General features: G+C 40.5%; 1 protein-coding gene across 1 annotated transcript in view; it reads right to left on the minus strand.

Annotated features, from left to right (window-relative positions):
• Positions 1-2037: 2037 nt before the first annotated feature.
• Positions 2038-19325, minus strand: part of LOC147702325 (actin-related protein 2/3 complex subunit 1A-B-like) — a 262621-nt gene continuing 245333 nt past the window's right edge. Inside the window, exon 10 of the mRNA XM_086928777.1 lies at positions 2038-2169. Within this exon, the coding sequence (XP_086784903.1) occupies positions 2164-2169 (6 nt within the window). The 3' untranslated portion in view covers positions 2038-2163. The remainder of the gene's footprint in view (positions 2170-19325) is intronic.

Raw genomic sequence — 19325 nt, forward strand, 5'->3', positions numbered from 1 at the left:
CCCCAGCTCTTACTCTAATTGACGGAAATCGTGGAAACATATCTTTTTTTATAGAAAACAACCCGTTCTCATCACAGAAGACTGTTGACCCTATTAAGACTGAATATGATTATTACCTTTTTCTTTAGAGTAAGTATTGCGCTTTTCCTCCAAATCTCCCCATGATTCCCTTCCTTTGTTTAGACATACTTCCTCTCTTCTTAAACCTTTGCTTTCGCCGATGGTCATTTCGCATGAATCCTTTCTACATCTACCCATTTGGTACAACTCACTTATTCTTTTCAATAATAGACCTATTTTTTGAGCATCTTGGAGACAAAAAGATATTATATGGGTTAACTATCTTTTTGACGGTGTTTCACCGCGTTCTTTTTCCAATTTTCAGCTTCAATTTCATTGCCCTCGCTCTTTTCTACAGAAATACACTTCTCTTATGGAACTCATTCTTGACCGCTATTATTCACTTCCCTCTACGACCTCCCTCATTACTCCTCCTCCCCTTCTTGGGATACTCTCTACTCTTCCTACAGCATCTCTTATTTATAGATTATTTTCTTTTCCTAATCCTGACCGTACTAAGTCCAAATTGGAACTTTCCTGGGAGACAGATTTGGGATGCACTTGGCCCATCTTCCTTTGGGACAAACTTTGGCCCAAAATCCTAAAAGTCTCTCGATCCGCATCTCTTACTCAATCTCAATTTTTTCTATATCACAGAATCTACCTTTCTCCTCTTTCTTTATCTCGTTGTACATCTTCCTCTGATTCTCACTGTTGGACTTGTAAGTCCCCCAATGCTGACCTTCTACATATGTTCTTTCTCTGTCCTACGGTTTCTGCTTTTTGGAGACAAGTCTGGTCTTACATTTCTCACATGTTCACACTCTCCATCCCATTCTCACTTTCCCTTCTTTTTCTTGGTAGCCTCTCTGACTCTCTAGCTTTTCCCCCTACACTCACAGGGTCTTTTTGACCTCATGCTTGCACTTGCTTTTCAGCATATTTCCTCTAACTGGAAATCTTTAACACACATTTCCATACAAACCTGGTGGAATTCTCTATGTCACTTTCATAGACTTTATGTCTCCTTTGCCTCCCCCTGCAAACCTCATTGTAACGTAGACCTTTATTGGTTACCTCTTACCACTTACCTAGATCAACTAGCCCAAAAGAAACCTGTTCTTGCTAATTACGAAAATTTGAAACCACCTTGAAGTTTTTACTCTCTCCTTCTTGTATACTTTAATATAGTTTGTAGTTTTCCTTTATTGCAATGTTTCGCATATACTATACAGTTTTAAATTTTGCTTATATCATTTTTATCTTTGCAATTATTCATAGTAGTTTTTTATAACCTACTACTCCCCCTTCCCTTCTTCCCCCCACCATTTTCCCTTGAAAACCCCATAAAATGCTTTTATTATTTAGCTTGACATTGGCACTGTTCTGACTCTATTTTGATTTGTTATGTATCATATGCCTCTTCTGCTGATGTGCATTTGCTATCATTATCTTACTCTCAATAAAGCTTTTCAAACACAAAAAAAAAGACTGAATATGATTCCCCAGTTTATGTTTTCTGATGGCGGTTGGCTCAAAGCCACTGAGTTACCTGTGTGTACAAGTGATAATGCTTCTACCCCTGATACAATGCATATTGTTCTTTTGTGCTCTAGGTTCAATCCATTGCGCTACAAATACATCCGGCCTCTTTTGTTACCATTGAATTTTAGACAAAACGCATCCAGCATTATTGTTTTTACAACTTTCTACTCCTAGTGTATGTTTTTCTTTATCATGGATTTTTGATCGAAATGCTGAGATGTAATAACCTTTTATTCATTGTATTACTATGTTGAACTTTTCATGTGATTGTGTGATGTATTTATGAATTTGCACTTCTATGATTTGTTTGGTCAAATTGAATAAAGTGTATTGACTGACTGACATAACCCCAGACACACAGAAATACCTGGCTGTATGCAAAACACGTTCGTGAAACAATTAAAAAAAAGATACTTGAGCCTTGAGTAAATTTATGCATATTTATATGTAATTTTCATATTTTAGGGCACTTTACAAGACTTTTGACATCACATAGGAATTCCGGCTGTATAAGAGGTTTGCTTCCAAGAACTTCTGACATCTTCCCAGACTTAATTTTCATGGCTGCAAAATAAGCAATCATATGAAAAATGGTATGAGATGGTAACTTTTTCTTGCATATATAATACAACCGATTACAAATGAATAAATAAATAACGTTAGTTAATCAGAAAATCCACTGCAGTTGTTCAGAACAGTACAATGACATTGTTAAAAAAAAACCTTAAACTTAAATGGTAAAATAGAGCAGTCAAAGTCTTATTACCCACTAACAATAACATTTAATTTGGGTTTAGTTATTATTAAGGAGACAGCATTGTTGCAGTGCTCCTCTACAATTTAGTGATTACGATATTTGCAACAATTAGCTTCTCAATGACCTCTCCCCTTCACTTCTGCTGTAGATCCTTCCAAATGTGAAAAGCCTGAGGAAAGTTAAAGTTTAACTTGACTTCTAAAGCCTTCCAGTACTAGTCAGAGCTCCTCCATCAAATTGCCCCCCCTCCAAAGGTTTTACCTACTGCTTGCATTATAGATCTTGTCTCAAACTTGACAAAATGTAGGATATGTAATCTCCACTTCTCAACTACCATTCCTTCGATGATACACTTCATATGAGAAATCATTTCTGGTGAGTTTCCACAAAGGCAGCAGCAGGTGAAGCAGTTTGCCCTATCCCAGCATATAAAACATTGGCAGAAATAAATGCTGAACTGCATCAGTAAAACAAAAGGTGCCATGGTGTGCTTGCACATAGGCATTATAATGCTACGGTGGCCCAGTGTGATGATGTAAAAGCACACATGCATCATCTAATGTATAAGGCATGATGCAGTTGTCATTTTTGTTTTACATTTACCATTACAGAATGGTAGACACCTGTTTTGGAGCAAATGGCAGTCACAGGGCCCTCCCAAAAAATAAAAGTGGCAAGAAGGAGGAGCAACAAAGAGGGTGTGGTGGATTTAAGGAAATAAGCTGCACACAAGGGAGAGAGCTAGACAACACATGCACTACCAGGCAGTGATGGAAGAAAAGGAAAAACGTACTTCCCTAAATGCAAGCAGTGGAATTACTCAAGCCATCCAATGAGAATACAGTAAAGATGAAACACTCCAGAAGTGAAACAAACAAAGATGAGGGAAGAAGGCCATCAAAAAAGAAGACTGGAAATGAGATCGAAAAGAAAACCATCCAATCAACAGCAAGGGGCTGAACATATATGTACACATTGTGCTGTATTACAGACAATATGTACTCAATTATTTTCAATCATGAAAAACACATTCCCGCTCTCCCTTTCTTTAGGTGCCTGTGCAGTCACAGAAAGTCATTTGTCCAAAGCTGGATATCGGGCAAATATCCGCCGAAACTGAAGTTCGGGTTTGCTAATCTTTTGTGATGCTTGTAAAGGAAGATGCCAATAACCTGGTAACAGACAGTGGAGATCTCATCACTGGGTAAATTCCCCTTTCAGATATCTTGGAGAGAGGTTCCTCTAGATCTCATAACGAACCACAGAGAAAAGGCTCCCATCTGTGCTAGAGAAGCAGGATTGCGATGGACTGAACTCCACACGACTACCCCAGGTGACAGAGGTAAGGGAGAAGGCTCTCCAGGGGGACCAGGGTGGAGCACCTTCCAGCACTGGGCATGGTGAATTGGCCAAACAGGGTAAGCACGTTGAACCAAAATTAGGGTAAAGTCTAACTGCAGTGACAGTATTTTGCTTCATTGCGTGTCTAACATTATTTTGTATTGGTAAAAAGTTTGTTTCAAAGGTGAAAACAGGTGAAAACAAGTGGAGGGCGCGCGACGCGGCTAACAAGATGGCCGCTCCCCCTGAGCTCCGCGATTTCGGCGGCGCTTTCTTCACGGAGGGACTGCTTCTGGGCAGCGTTTCCTGCCAAAAACGGCGTTTTGTGCGTCGGAACTGCCCCTCCACACATGGGTATGTTTCTGTATGCCTTATTTGTTTTTTGAGGCTAGAATTTGCATAAATGCTTTCTCCTCGGAAACGGCAGCCATTTTGTTTTTTTTTCTCTTCATCGTTTTTTGATAATTTTTCTCCAATGACTCTATTTTTGTACCTGCCTGTTGCTTTTATTCTCCTGGCTGTACTTCTTCGACTTTGTAGCGCTTCCATGGTTATTTGACACTTAATATGGCGTTTTGAGTCATTTTTGCTTCTCATTTGATAGCTGGACCTCTGCCTCAGTTTTTTCTCTCCTCAACATTCGATTTGGCTGTGCGCTGTTGCTTTTCTGCCTCCTCGCACGCATCATTTCTTCATTTTTGCGCTCTGTTGGCATCCAGTTAGACTTTTCTTGACTGTGGTCTCCATTTTTCACAGTTTCAGTGTGTTTCTTCAGGGAATTAGCAGCCTTTCACCACGTTCCGTCGCTCTTTTTTTTGCCTCACGCTGATCCTGTCTCAGGCTTTCACATCATGGAGCACGGACATGTTTCTAAGGCCTCTAATGTTGCTTCCGCTTCACGCAAAGACTCTGTTCCTGTGGGCAAACGCCTCAAGAAGGACCCACCGTCTCCCTCCAAATCTCCTCTTCCTGTTACCCTTGAGGATCTAATGGAGGAACTCAAATTAATCCACCCTTTTATTGCCGACACCACTGCTACATTGCAAAGACTGGTTGATAAGTGGTCCAACCTTGATAAACGAGTTACTGAAGTTGAGCAGAAAATCAGTGAACCACAAGATGTTGTTGCCAAAGTGGACACCCTCACCAAGGAGATTCAAGTCAACAAGAAGACGTCCGAGGATTTGGAAAATCGTAATAGACGCAACAACTTTCGTATTTATGGTGTTCCGGAAAATTCTGAAGGGTTGGACATCATCTTATTCCTGAAGACACAAGTTTTACCGATACTTGGCCTGCCGAAACATGTGGATGTCAACATTCAACGAGCGCACCGTCTTGGTCCCAAAACTTCTTCCACTTCATCGAACCCCGTGGTATCATCGCCTACTTTCTCCTCTACTCAGACCTCATGACTATTCTTCATTCAGCCAAACAACACAAGCAACTGTTATGGTCCGGCCATAAACTTTTTTCTCTCAGGATGTCTCCAAACAGACTGCGACGCGTCGTAAAGAATTCCTGGATCTGCGGCCTACGCTTCGAACCATGAACGCTAGATACGGTTTGATTCATCCTTGCTTTTTCAAGGTTACATACAAGGAACGGTCCTACAGTTTCGAAGACCCGGCTGATCTTCGCAGATTCATCCACTCCCACAGAGAAGACTCCATGGAACAAAGCAGCTCTTAATTTTTTATTTATTTATTTGTTTCCTCTCTGTGTTTCTTTTACTGTCTGTTATGACTTGTTGTTTCTCCTCACATCACCTCACTTTTTTGTTTCCATTATTTCTTAGGTGCGTTTCCTGATGTTTCGATAGTCCTCCTCTGCATTGTATTGTTTCCGTCTCCGTCATCCCAGTATGCTGTTTTTTCCTGTAAATCTGTTTGGTAAGTCTCCTTCATTTGTTCTTATGTCGTGCTCGGTCTCAGGTTCTCCTTGCATTTTTTCCTCTCTCCTCTGGTTTTTTCTCTTTTGTTCCTTGGACTGTGTTTTCGACGTATTCCCTTTTATTTGGTCGTCTTTTATTGCTGCTCCCGCTCTCACCTCATTGTTTTTCTCTGTTACATGTTCTGTATGGCTAGAACCACCTTGGTTGTTTTTGCTGTCCTCCTTTTCGCTGTCTTCTTTTGGGTTGCTTTTGGCTCCCTCTTTCCTCCCTCTTGCTTCACTTTCTTCTCATTCCCCTTCCTTTTTTGCCTTTTTCGTTTTTTTCTACTTTACCTACCTTACTCTTGCTCTTCTTTCCACCTTCCTTTTGGCACTGCGGTATTAGTTATTTCTTCTTTTTCTCCTCCATTTATATCTCTTCACTTCTTCTCATTTCACCTTTCTATGATGGCCTTGCTCCTTTTCCTTTCGCTCTCTCTACTTGGGTTTCTTTACTACTTCCATTGTTCCTCTATTTACTATATCTGGCTTGTTCCCATCTCTCCTTGCCAATTTCTCTATATATTCTCTCTTTTTACCTGTATTACTCTCTCTTTTTACTTTTCCTTTAATCTCCTCATATGAAAGGTTTTCGACTCATTTCTTGGAATGTTAAGGGTCTTCGTAACCCTATCAAGAAACAACGTGTTTTATCTCATCTTGTTCGTTTAAAATGTCAAATTGCCTTTTTACAAGAAACACATCTTTCTACACAGGAGTTATCGATGTTACGTAGACATTGGGTTGGGGATGTTTTTTGCTCTCTTGCTATTAATCACAAAAATGGTGTTGTTATTTTATTTCATAAAGCATTGTCTGTTCAAATTCTAAATGAAACTGTTGATACTAATGGCAGGTGGCTGCTCCTTGATTGTACTGTTAATGATGTTCATCTCTCTCTTTGTAATGTATATGGTCCGAATGGCATTGATTCTTCCTTTTGGAATGATTTCTCCTCCCTTCTCTCTTCTAATGCTAATGAAGATTTGATTGTTGGGGGGGATTGTAATCAATTGATGGACCCTTTTTTGTACCGCAAATCACAAGCTTGTTACATTTCCAATAAAATGCAAAAGTCCTTCCATAGATCCATCTCCTCCAGAGGCCTTATAGATTCATGGAGGTTGTCCCACCCCGACTCTCTGGAATTTTCTTTTTTTTCTCCTATGCATAATTCCCTCTCCCGTATTGACTATATTTTTCTCTCCCACCATGCTTTTCAATTTATGACCAACTCAGAAATAGGCTCTATCCTCATCTCAGATCATGCCCCGGTTATTTTAGATATGGACTACCCCTCTCCCACACCTCAAGCCCGCAGATGGCGCTTTAAACAACTCCCTTTTACTTGATCCCACTTTCATTGAACATTTCACTCAATTCATGGATGACTTTTTCACTACTAACTCACACTCTTCCTCTGACTTTCATTTTCTCTGGAATGCTTTTAAGGCCACTGCTCGGTGTTGTATTATTGATTTTGTGTCACGTAAAAAAAGAATGATAGGAAAAACAATGGTTTTGGGTGGCCTCAAAAGGTCCTCGAAAGGTGGAGTATAACTATAGTACTAGAATTAATCCTGGGAGAAAGTTTTGTAAGGTAGCATACATATAGAAAACTTTATTTATGTTTTTACAATTATGATTTTCAGGTGCTCACACATGTTGCAAGGTGCTTAAAGTGACTGAGTGAATTTTTAAAAAAAAAACTATATACAAGGTGTCACAAACAAGGGTATTCCCCCAAAAAATTATATACAGTAAGGTAGGGGAGTTTCCTCGAATGGGTCGACGGCGTTTCGATCTAAACAATTTTAGATCATCATCAGGACGTGAGCTTTCCTGAAAAAATGATGAAGTAAAGCAGATTTAATACTATGGCCTTACAAAGACTTTCTAAACAAAGTGGTGTGGTGCTCCCAGTGGCATATAATTCATGCACATTTCTATAAAATTATTTGAAATAGGCTACCGTGAATTAAACGCGCTTTTTTTGAGAGGAGGATTCCCTAAAAATTGGTTATTTACAAGCATTTTTAAGGGGTGACTGCACGCTTACTTTGCAAGGATGGTTGGATTCTTTTCCATCAGGTTTTGGAGATCAAAGTTCAATAGACTGTTGTGAATAAATCCAACTGCCTGGAAAAAGGGGAGGAGGAGGGGTTAGGCATATGGTTATCCCCACGAAGATTTGGGTTATATCACATTATGGTGAGAAACCTACTCTGCGTATTCTTGGCAAAGCTAGAGAAATTAATTCAGGGTGAGGTTTGGTCTAGTTATAAAGTTTTCAACATTTCCTGTGAGCAAGATAAACCAAAAATTAGAACTTAGTCGAAATTATTTGGAAAAGAAACAATAAGTAGTGGGGTATTTACCAATAAAATTCTGTTATTGGTGGCAGGAGTTAAATAATAAATATGAGCCGGATTGGATCTGAAATAGCATAAGGAAAGTGATTTTAACGCAAGGTTAAATGTGGGACATGCTTATAAGTAATAGCCAGTGCAGGAACATTACCCGATGATAATGGCTGTCCAGACGTCCCGGCGGGAACTGAGGACAAAGAACGAAGGTAGCATTAGGGAATTGATACTACCGCATAACTATAGAATTATGCCTGGAGTAGGAGCATTCTCGAAAACGGCGCGGGTACTCACTTAATGTCCGTGGTACGCGGCTCCGCTATCTCTGCCTCGCTGCTTCGGCGTTCAATCGCGCAACACTATTTATTTCCTGGTTGTTTAGTTGGGGCATGCGCGAGCAGGTTTTAGTTGCGCGCATGTGCCTGGGGATTACACTACGCGCATGCCTGGCGGGGAAGTGTAATAATTGCGCAAATTAGGTATAAACTTTGGGTGGAAATGTTAAGCGTCTGCAATTCTCATTATAATACAATTCACAATAACATTTCAATAATACAACAAGCAAAAGTCATGTTTTTGTCTTTGAACTGCAAAGACATTTCCAGCCATTATACTGCATGAAAGTCACTGGTGGCAATAGTTCTAAAAATGATAAGCTTGAGTTAGCCACAACTGTTTCATTCATCAAGAGTGTTGAGTCCTTTCTCAATACTTTTACACAGGAAAATCCATTTGCACTCAAGGTGATTCAAGGTTGTCTGTTGATTGCCCCCTCTTGCATTCGGCAAAAGCTGGTCAACAACCTGCCAGCGTAAATCGTTTTCTGAGTGTCCCTTTTCCACATAATGTTCCACTAGGGGTGCAGATAACACCTTACAGCGAATTCTGCTCCTATGTTACGAAATTCTGGTCTTTATCTGTTGCGTGGTTTGGCCGATGTACAGTTGTTGGCATGGGCATTGAATACAGTAAATAACGTTTTTTGAGTTACAGTTAGTGAAAGATTTCAACTTATGTTTACAATTTTCATATTCAAACACTTTAGTATTGGTCGTAAAATCACATGCAGTGCAATTGTTACACTTGAAATGTCCTACAATAGGTGGAAGATTCAGACATGTCTCTATGGTGGTGTTTTTGTTGGTTATAGTAGCAGCTCGCACTAAATGATCTTTGAGATTACGGCCCCTTTGGAAGGAGAATAGGGGCGTCCCTGTATCAAGTTCTAAGGGGGACAGTACAGGCCAATATTTTTTAATTACTTTACAAAGTTTGTTACTAACTGTACTGAATGTTGTCACACAGGTTATTCTCTTTAGGGGTTCTTTCTTTTTTGGTTGTAAAAGATGTTCTCTATGGGCATACCAAGCACGTTTCATGGCTCTTCTTACAAGCTTTCTGGGGTAGCCTCTACTCATCAATTTGGAACACAAGGTTTCAGCTTCTAAAAATAAATCCTGTTTAAACTTACAGTTGCGCCTAATTCTGAGGAATTGGCCGTAGGGAAGGCCATCCCTAAGTGCCCTTGGATGTGCGCTGTGATATTCTAAGAGCGTATTGCGCTCTGTAGGCTTTCTGAAAAGTGTAGTATACAATTGTTCTTCATGGCATTTGATCGTGACATCAAGGTAGTCAATCTGATGTCTATCAAAATTGAAGGTGAATCTCAAATCTGGTTGGCTGTTGTTAAGCCACTCGCAATAGTCTCTTAGTGTGCCTTCATCCCCTTTCCAGATCATCAGCACGTCGTCTATGTATCTACGCCAACTAAGGATGTTATCACGATACAGATTGCCAGAGTTCAGAATGATGTTAGATTCTAGATCGTCTACAAAAAGTGTGGCAAAATTGGGGGCAAAAATAGCCCCCATAGAGGTACCTTTGCATTGTCTGTAGTAGGTATCTTTAAAAATGAAATAATTTCTGGTAAGAGCGATCTCAAGTAAGTTCATTATGAAGTCCGTCGGGACTTGGTGAGGAGCCGGTCGGTTATTGAGGTGTTTTCGAATTACATCCATCCCTTTCTTTTGGGGAATATTAGTATATAGTGACTCTATGTCTAGAGTGACAAGGAGTTCTGAGTCAGGATGGTATGGATGTGATTCAATAAGATTTATTAGATGTGTTGTATCTTTATTATAAGTAGCTGTGTCTTTCACCAGCTCTTTTATAAAAAAGTCAATATACTTCCCTAAGGGTTCTACAATTGAACCACATCCTGAAAGGATAGGTCTCCCTGGTGGAGCACTCAGGTTTTTATGTAATTTGGGAAGTGTATACAGTACTGGGGTCCTGGGTTCCTTATTGTTAAGGATCAGATATTCATTTTGGCTAATGTAACCGTCCTCTAGGGCGTCTTTAGTGATCCGCTCGATTGTTTCACTGATATCTTTTGTGGGATTATGTCTTAGTTTCTCATAATGTGTTGTATTGTTAATTTGACGCTGAATTTCAGCTTCATAGGAGGCGCGGTCTTGAATTGCGATCCCTCCCCCTTTTTCGCACGGTTTTATCACGATGTTATCATTCTGTCTGAGTTCTATGAGGCTGTTTCTTTCCTCTCTATTGATATTGTATGGTGTAAACCTATAGTCTTTTTTCATGTTATCCAGTTCTCTAAGGATTAGATGTTCAAAATTAATCACCTCAGGTGGCTTAGTGCCACTTGCTGGATTGAAAGTAGAGTTAGGACGAAGTCCTGTAGTGTCATGTTTTTGGACAGCTTCTCTGTCTTTAAAGAAAGCTTGCAGTCTTATTTTTCTAAAGAAGAGAAAAATCTCTGACTGAATGTTGAACCAATTGGGTTTTTCTGAAGGGACAAAGGATGATCCTCTACTCAGAAGGGAGATGTCTGTAGAATTTAGTTGGTGACTGGAGAGGTTGAATATGGGTATAGTTTCCATATTGGATTGAGGGGGTAACTCCGTATTTAGTATTGGTAGCCCCATTGGTAGAAGCGATTCCTGGTTTGGCGTTCCCCTGGAGTGAAGTTGTACCTCGGTCTGGTTCTGCCTCTCCCTCTGCCTCTGGGGGGATCTGTGTTTCTCAGCTGACCCCTGCCTAAAAAAAGGGGGTTACTGTGGGTTGAAGTGCTTGGACCTTCTGTTGTCTCTGAGCCGTCAGATTCGGCTGAAGAGACTGAGAAAGTAACAGGGGCTCTGTTTTTGAAGCGGCCCCAGGTACCTGTTGGAAATCTTTGTTGTTCCTGGGGACCTACAGTGAAGAAATCTTCCTGGAGGTAGGGGTACGTTTTTTCTTTGTTATAGTTCTTAATATTTTTAGTTACTTTAGTTGTTTTCTTGTGAATTTCAAAAGCTTTGAAATCCTGAATAGTTCGATCACTTTTTTCAAGACAGGCTTTGGCATCCGCCAAAGTATCTAGTTCTCTTATGGCCTGTTCTAATGCCTTAATCTCCTCCAGTTCTTGTTTACTATGTTCTATCGCTGTATCGATACCAAGCACCATCCAATGGCGTGAACAGGTAGTGCCGATATGGGCAAAACCTGTTTTGAATTTTGGGTCCTGGATAAAGATAGCGGGAACGTTTCGCACTTGAAGGCCCACTGGTATAATTTCTGCTCTTAAATAGTCTGTTAGCATACGGGCATGCAGTTCTGTCCGTACGTGTTTTTTCTTCAGGTGCTCAAGTTCAGAAAGTTTATCAGTAGCTGGGTCTGTGGTGGTTCTAGTGCTCAGTAACGGGCCCTGAAGCAAAGAAGGGCCAGTAAGTTTACTAGCTATATATTCTTCTGTGTAGGTAGTACCTACTTGTATAGACATTTCCTATTTAATTGGAGTCTAAGATACACTAACTTAGCATAAAAACCACTCAATGAGTAGAACCCTTGCAGTGTAGCCACTGCACGTAGAGTAGTTATGGAGAACAAGGGGACCCCATTAGTAAAACCAGGGGTTGAAGTAATGATAAGAAAAACAATGGTTTTGGGTGGCCTCAAAAGGTCCTCGTAAGGTGGAGTATAACTATAGTACTAGAATTAATCCTGGGAGAAAGTTTTGTAAGGTAGCATACATATAGAAAACTTTATTTATGTTTTTAGAAATTATGTTTTTCAGGTGCTCATACATGTGACAAGGTGCTTAAAGTGACTGAGTGATTTAAAAAAAAAAACTATATACAAGGTGTCACAAACAAGGGTATTCCCCCAAAAAATTATATACAGTAAGGTAGGGGAGTTTCCTCGAATGGGTCGACGGCGTTTCGATCTAAACAATTTTAGATCATCATCAGGACGTGAGCTTTCCTGAAAAAATGATGAAGTAAAGCAGATTTAATACTATGGCCTTACAAAGACTTTCTAAACAAAGTGGTGTGGTGCTCCCAGTGGCATATAATTCATGCACATTTCTATAAAATTATTTGAAATAGGCAACCGTGAATTAAACGCGCTTTTTTTGAGAGGAGGATTCCTTAAAAATTGGTTATTTACGCGCATTTTTAAGGGGTGACTGCACGCTCACTTTGCAAGGATGGTTGGATTCTTTTCCATCAGGTTTTGGAGATCAAAGTTCAATAGGCTGTTGTGAATAAATCCAACTGCCTGGAAGAAGGGGAGGAGGAGGGGTTAGGCATATGGTTATCCCCACGAAGATTTGGGTTATATCACATTATGGTGGGATTATGGTGGGAAACTTACTCTGCGTATTCTTGGCAAAGCTAGAGAAATTAATTCAGGGTGAGGTTTGGTCTAGTTATAAAGTTTTCAACATTTCCTGTGAGCAAGATAAACCAAAAATTAGAACTTAGTCGAAATTATTTGGAAAAGAAACAATAAGTAGTGGGGTATTTACCAATAAAATTCCGTTATTGGTGGCAGGAGGTAAATAATAAATATGAGCCGGATTGGATCTGAAATAGCATAAGGAAAGTGATTTTAACGCAAGGTTAAATGTGGGACATGCTTATAAGTAATAGCCATTGTAGGAACATTACCCGATGATAATGGCTGTCCAGACGTCCCGGCGGGAACTGAGGACAAAGAACGAAGGTAGCATTAGGGAATTGATACTACCGCATAACTATAGAATTATGCCTGGAGTAGGAACATTCTCGAAAACGGCGCGGGTACTCACTTAATCTCCGTGGTACGCGGCTCCGCTATCTCTGCCTCGCTGCTTCGGCGTTCGATCGCGCAACACTATTTACTTCCTGGTTGTTTAGTTGGCGCATGCGCGAGCAGGTTTTAGTTGCGCGCATGTGCCTGGGGATTACACTACGCGCATGCCTGGCGGGGAAGTGTAATAATTGCGCAAATTAGGTATAAACTTTGGGTGGAAATGTTAAGCGTCTGCAATTCTCATTATAATACAATTCACAATAACATTTCAATAATACAACAAGCAAAAGTCATGTTTTTGTCTTTGAACTGCAAAGACATTTCCAGCCATTATACTGCATGAAAGTCACTGGTGGCAATAGTTCTAAAAATTATAAGCTTGAGTTAGCCACAACTGTTCCATTCATCAAGAGTGTTGAGTCCTTTCTCAATACTTTTACACAGGAAAATCCATTTGCACTCAAGGCGATTCAAGGTTGTCTGTTGATTGCCCCCTCTTGCATTCGGCAAAAGCTGGTCAACAACCTGCCAGCGTAAATCGTTTTCTGAGTGTCCTTTTTCCACATAATGTTCCACTAGGGGTGCAGATAACACCTTACAGCGAATTCTGCTCCTATTGTTGCGAAATCCTGGTCTTTATCTGTTGCGTGGTTTGGCCGATGTACAGTTGTTGGCATGGGCATTGAATACAGTATATAACGTTTTTTGAGTTACAGTTAGTGAAAGATTTCAACTTATGTTTACAATTTTCATATTCAAACACCTTAGTATTGGTCGTAAAATCACATGCAGTGCAATTGTTACACTTGAAATGTCCTACAATAGGTGGAAGATTCAGACATGTCTCTATGGTGGTGTTTTTGTTGGTTATAGTAGCAGCTCGCACTAAATGATCTTTGAGATTACGGCCCCTTTTGAAGGAGAATAGGGGCTTCCCTGTATCAAGTTCTAAGGGGGACAGTACAGGTCAATGTTTTTTAATTACTTTCCAAAGTTTGTTACTAACTATACTGAATGTTGTCACACAGGTTATTCTCTTTAGGGGTTCTTTCTTTTTTGGTTGTAAAAGATGTTCTCTATGGGCATACCAAGCACGTTTCATGGCTCTTCTTACAAGCTTTCTGGGGTAGCGCTTTCTCAGGCTTCTTCCTATCTAAAACGCATCAAAGAACTTGAGCATCTTTATTACACTTCCAACTCTCCGGATTCTCTGTCCTCTCTCATTACCGCTAAAATGCAATTTAATAAACATTCTTGGGAATCGGCCTCCAATCAGCTTCTTCAATTTAATGCGAAGATATATGATATGGTGGTCGCAATAAAGCTGGTAGGGCTCTGGCAAATTACCTCAAAATTAAGAAACAAAAATAGAAAATAGTCTCGATTAAAGATACACAAGGCTCGCCCCAATCTTCTGATGCCAAAATTCTGGATTGCTTTGTTCAATTTTATTCTTCTCTTTATACCCCTGAGTCGTCCCCTTCTGCAGAACAATTAGATTCTTTCTTTCATTCTGTCCCTAAACCTCCCACTCCTCTGATGGATTTCTCTTCTCTTGATGCCCCGATTTCAGAAAAAGAAATTCTTGCTGCCCTCTCTCTTCTCCACAAAGATAAGACACCTGGCCCGACGGCTTTACTGTTCGTTTCTTTCTCCAATTTAAATCTTTACTGATTCCTCATTTTCTCCAGTTAATTAACCACTTTATCTCCTCTGGTGAATCATAGGTTCTTTCACGCAGGCTATGCTTGTTCTTCTCCCCAAAAAAGATAAGGACCCTTCCCTGTGTAAAAATTATCGACCCATCGCCCTAATTAATACTGATTGTAAATTATATACGAAACTTCTGGCTCTACGGATTATTTCCATTATCCCTGATTTGGTCAACATTCATCAATCCGGCTTTGTTAAGGGGAGATCCATTACAGACAATTCTAGGACCCTTCTCAATATCATACATCTCTCTGCTAAAATGGACTGTCCTTTGGTGGTCATTACTCTAGACGCCGAGAAGGCATTTGACCATTTCAACTGGGATTTCATGTTTGGTGCCCTGCGCTGGCAAGGTTTTAGTCCCACTTTTCTTAAATTTGTTCAGTTGCTTTATTCCGCTCCTTCTACCTCCTATATTGATTAATGGTATGCAATCCGATTATTTTCCCCTTCATAGAGGAACCAGACAAGGCTGTCCACTTTCCCCCTCCTCTTTATTTTGGCACTCGAATCTTTCCTTGAGAAATTTCGACAATCCCCTTCCTATTCTGGCTTTCTTTATAAAGATGTGGAGATTAAGTTTACTGCTTACGTCGATGATATTCTGCTTTACATGTCCAACCCTGCTGTTGCTCTTCCTGCTTTCTTTTCTTTACTACATGATTATTCCTCAGTTTCTGGTTATAAATTTAATATTGATAAAACAGAAGTCCTTCCCCTCAATAAATGTTGTCTTCCTCACATGTTTCAGGGCTCCGGTTTCCAATGGAATTCTGGTTCCATTAAATGTCTTGGTGTCTTATATGCTAACACCATAAGAGAAACTATCAGAATTAATCATTCCGATATACTTAAAAAGCTCTCTTCTCTTATAGAACGTTGGTCCCCTCTTTTTCTTTCCTGGTGGGGTCGTCTTTCCACTATTAAAATGATGCTCCTTCCTATTGTGAACTTCTGTCTTTCCATGCTTCCTATCTCTCTCCCCCATTTCTTTTTTTAAGTCTATCAATAGGCTTTTTTTCCAAATTCCTGTGGAATAAGCGTAAGGCTAGAGTCTCTCTCCTCCGTCTTCAACAACCTAAACATCTTGGTGGTGTTAACTTCCCCAACATCTCACGCTTTCACTCTGCTTTTTCTCTCAAGCAAATTTGGCCTTTCCTTCTCGAAACCTCATCTCCTCCTACTACGGCTTGGAGCTCTCTGGAATTGGCTCAACTTCACCCCTTCTCCTTTCTTCTTGCCTCCAATCTCACTCAACCACCTCCTAAGCTGCTTTCACCTATTTTTAAGCACTCCAAAGCTTTAACACTTGCCCTCTTCCGCTCATTCTCTTTACCCTCTACTCTTCATTTGGATACCCCACTTTGGTATAATAAATCTCTTAAACTACGCAATTGTGCGCTCTTTTGGAAGGAATGGATCGACAAAGGAATTCTCACCTATAGACAACTCATTTCTAACAATTCCTTATTAACCTTTCCTGCACTTCGTGACTCCTTTGGTATCTCTAACAAATACTGTGCACATTTTCACGAACTTCTACCTAAACTATCCACTATTATCCTGCAAAACATCCCTTCACCCTCTTCACCTCCCCTCCTTGCCTCTCCACCAAACTTTCAGGTTCCCCTTAAGGCCTCTGCTATTTATAGACTACTTTCTCCCTCACCTACTGATAGGCCTAAAACTAACCTCGAACTTATCTGGGAATCGGACCTCAATCAAACTTTTCCCTCACTTACCTGTGACTCTATTTAGTCCAAACTTCATTCCACCTCTCGGTCCGGTAGTACCACACAAACCCTTTACTTTTTTATAATAGATTATTTTATACTCCCTGTGACTTGTTCAAATTTAAATTGTTAGACGCTAAGAAGTGTTGGTCTTGTTCATGTACTTCTGGTGATTTGGTTCACATGTTCTTTCTTTGTCCTAAGGTCCAATTTATGTGGTCCCACATTTGGTCTACACTTAACAAGATTTTATCTACTAATGTTCCCTTTCTTCTTTCTTCTGTATTTCTGGGTGGTTTGGCCCTAGTTTGGGATGTCCCGCTTCATACTCGTAAATTTATTGACCTTTGCATTGCTATTGCTTTTCAAATCATAACAACTAACTGGAAAGATACCAAAAATGTGGTTTATAATGCCTGGTGGAATTTACTCTGCCATCATCACAGATTAGATCGTGCATGTGCTTCTTCTATTCCAATGTTGATCAAACTTGATTACTTTGGTTCCCTTTAACAGACTTTTTATCTAAAAGTGCCTCATGATCACCTGTTATTGTTATTATTAGTATTACTGTTATTACTATTATTATGTACTTTTATTATCTTATACCTCTTTACTCTGCTTACCATTTATGTTTTTATTGCTGTTTCCCTTCCCTCCCCCTTTTTCCCTTCTTTCTCTCCTTCTTTCTCTCTTTCTTCCCCCACAAAATGAAAAGTTATAAAACCATTTTTTCATTTCACTTTTGGGGCTTTTCTTGTTATGATGGTACACTATTCTCCATAATTATTTTGATTCCTGCTGCTCTTTATTTGTGCTGTTGTACTGATGTTTTACATTGTTTTATTTAACAAAACTTAAAGGTGAAAACAAGTGTCCTCTGAGTAGGAGACAATGGGAAAATAAGCTGTTTGGGTAGGAAGAAATGGGTGGAGTCCAGAGAACTGAAAGTGTGTGTGTGAATCCCTGGTTTAGAGTAAACAGGCTCTAGAAGTCTGGCAATGGGGAGGGTAGACAGGAGCACCAGGACATGAAAAACAGATCCGTAAAGAATAAAAGTGTGAGAGAAAGAAGCCCTTTGATCCAGCTGCCCCCAGCACATTTGTGATCCCCTCTGGGTGTCTAACTGAAGCAAAAGCTAAATGCAAGGGGATCTTTGGATGCAAGAGTACAATATGTTCTACCTCCCATGAGATGAATTAGAAAAATAACTGTGGGCAACCATATACTGCTTTCTATTTCCTTTCCACCCTCCCTTCCAAAGATGAGCTGTGTGCACGAGGCCGGTAGAACATTTTCCTTGTTACTCCAGAGAACAATGAGGGGGTCTGAAAAGTCCCTCCCAAACGGTCTCCTGTCCACTCTATCTGGCTCCAGTATGGTAAAGGCATGTGCAAATATCTAAAAGAGTGGGTGGGACTCACAAACGAGGATGGAAGAAGTTTTTTCCTGAAAATGGTACCTATTATGGAAGGATTCGGGAATTTGCAAATGAAACCAGAGCATCCTAAGAACACGATACATGATAGCCTATGTTCTTGCAGTATCATAAAGAGGCAAATAAGCCTAAACACGAATACCAAATCCATGGTATGAAAAATACCCAGCAGAAGATTGAGTACTAAATCCGTCACCTTAGGGACAGACTTGGGGATTGTACTCTGACTGCTCCTCCTCCCTCCCTAACTGAGATCACTGAACTGTGGTGTGCAGCCGCAGTTGTACCTGGAAACGCAGCATAGCCTGCGAGTCTGCAGGAAACCATCGTACATGGAGGTAACGCACAAGAGAGTGCTGTCATGTGACTGATTGTAAAAGTACCTGGTAAAGGGATGCAAGGGACCAAACAAGAAGCCAATTCCACTACTGTGTTTTGTGAGAGGGTTCTATTCCTACAGGATGCAGAGACAACTAAGAACGAGCCCTATTATCACCTGAGCAAGCTCAAGATTGACAGAAGATTGAGCAGCTAGGAGGTGTTTTACTTCTCTACATTCTAGAAATGCTGATGAGATTCCCTCTCCACCAAGACCAGGCACCCTCTATCCTTTGAGGCACTGCCCTGCAGCCAAGGGTAAAATTATGGGCCATGTTCCTTGGTCTCCCTCTAGTTTAGCACCAGTAAATAATTTAGGCAGAGTTCAGGACGTATTTGAAATGTACTCGGCCATAGCCCGTCCAACAGAAATGGTTCAGGAGGCTGTGGGTGCTGCTTTTGTACAGGGATTGCTACCAAACGTAAGATGTCCGTTAATGACCGTATTCATAGGGTGGCAGACTAAGAAGTTTACTGAATTAATAACAGATGATAACCACTGTGTGACTTCAGAAGAAATAGAATGTTGCTAAAACTCGAGAGCATGCAGCAAACAGTGAACAGGAGTGGCAGTGTCACTTCTCAAAGAGGAGAGCAGAGAAGGGAGGGTAGTGGAGGACAAGGTGGTGGGAGATCAAATTAGGAAATAGAAGAGACAGAGGAGAAGCACTGGAAAATGGTGGGTCTTGTTTTGGCTGAGGTTAGCAAGAACATTCGAAGCGTGATTGCCCCAACAAAGTTGCTAATGCGCATGGTCGTTTTGGCATAAACACCCGACGCTGGTGCTGGAAACCAGGGTTCGAGCCTCAAGGTCGCGTCCACAGCCTGTGATTCTGGGCAAAGCACTTAATCTCCCAGTGCCTGAATGTGTAATGTAAATACGGTGCTCATGTAAAGCGCTACAATACCTTCGGGTCAAGTTTGCGCTATATAAAATATGCAACAAAAAAAAAATGACACACAACTCCTATCTTGAATTTTCGGAC

This window comes from Lissotriton vulgaris, chromosome 7 (genome assembly GCF_964263255.1).
Source record: "Lissotriton vulgaris chromosome 7, aLisVul1.2, whole genome shotgun sequence".
NCBI lineage: Eukaryota > Metazoa > Chordata > Amphibia > Caudata > Salamandridae > Lissotriton > Lissotriton vulgaris.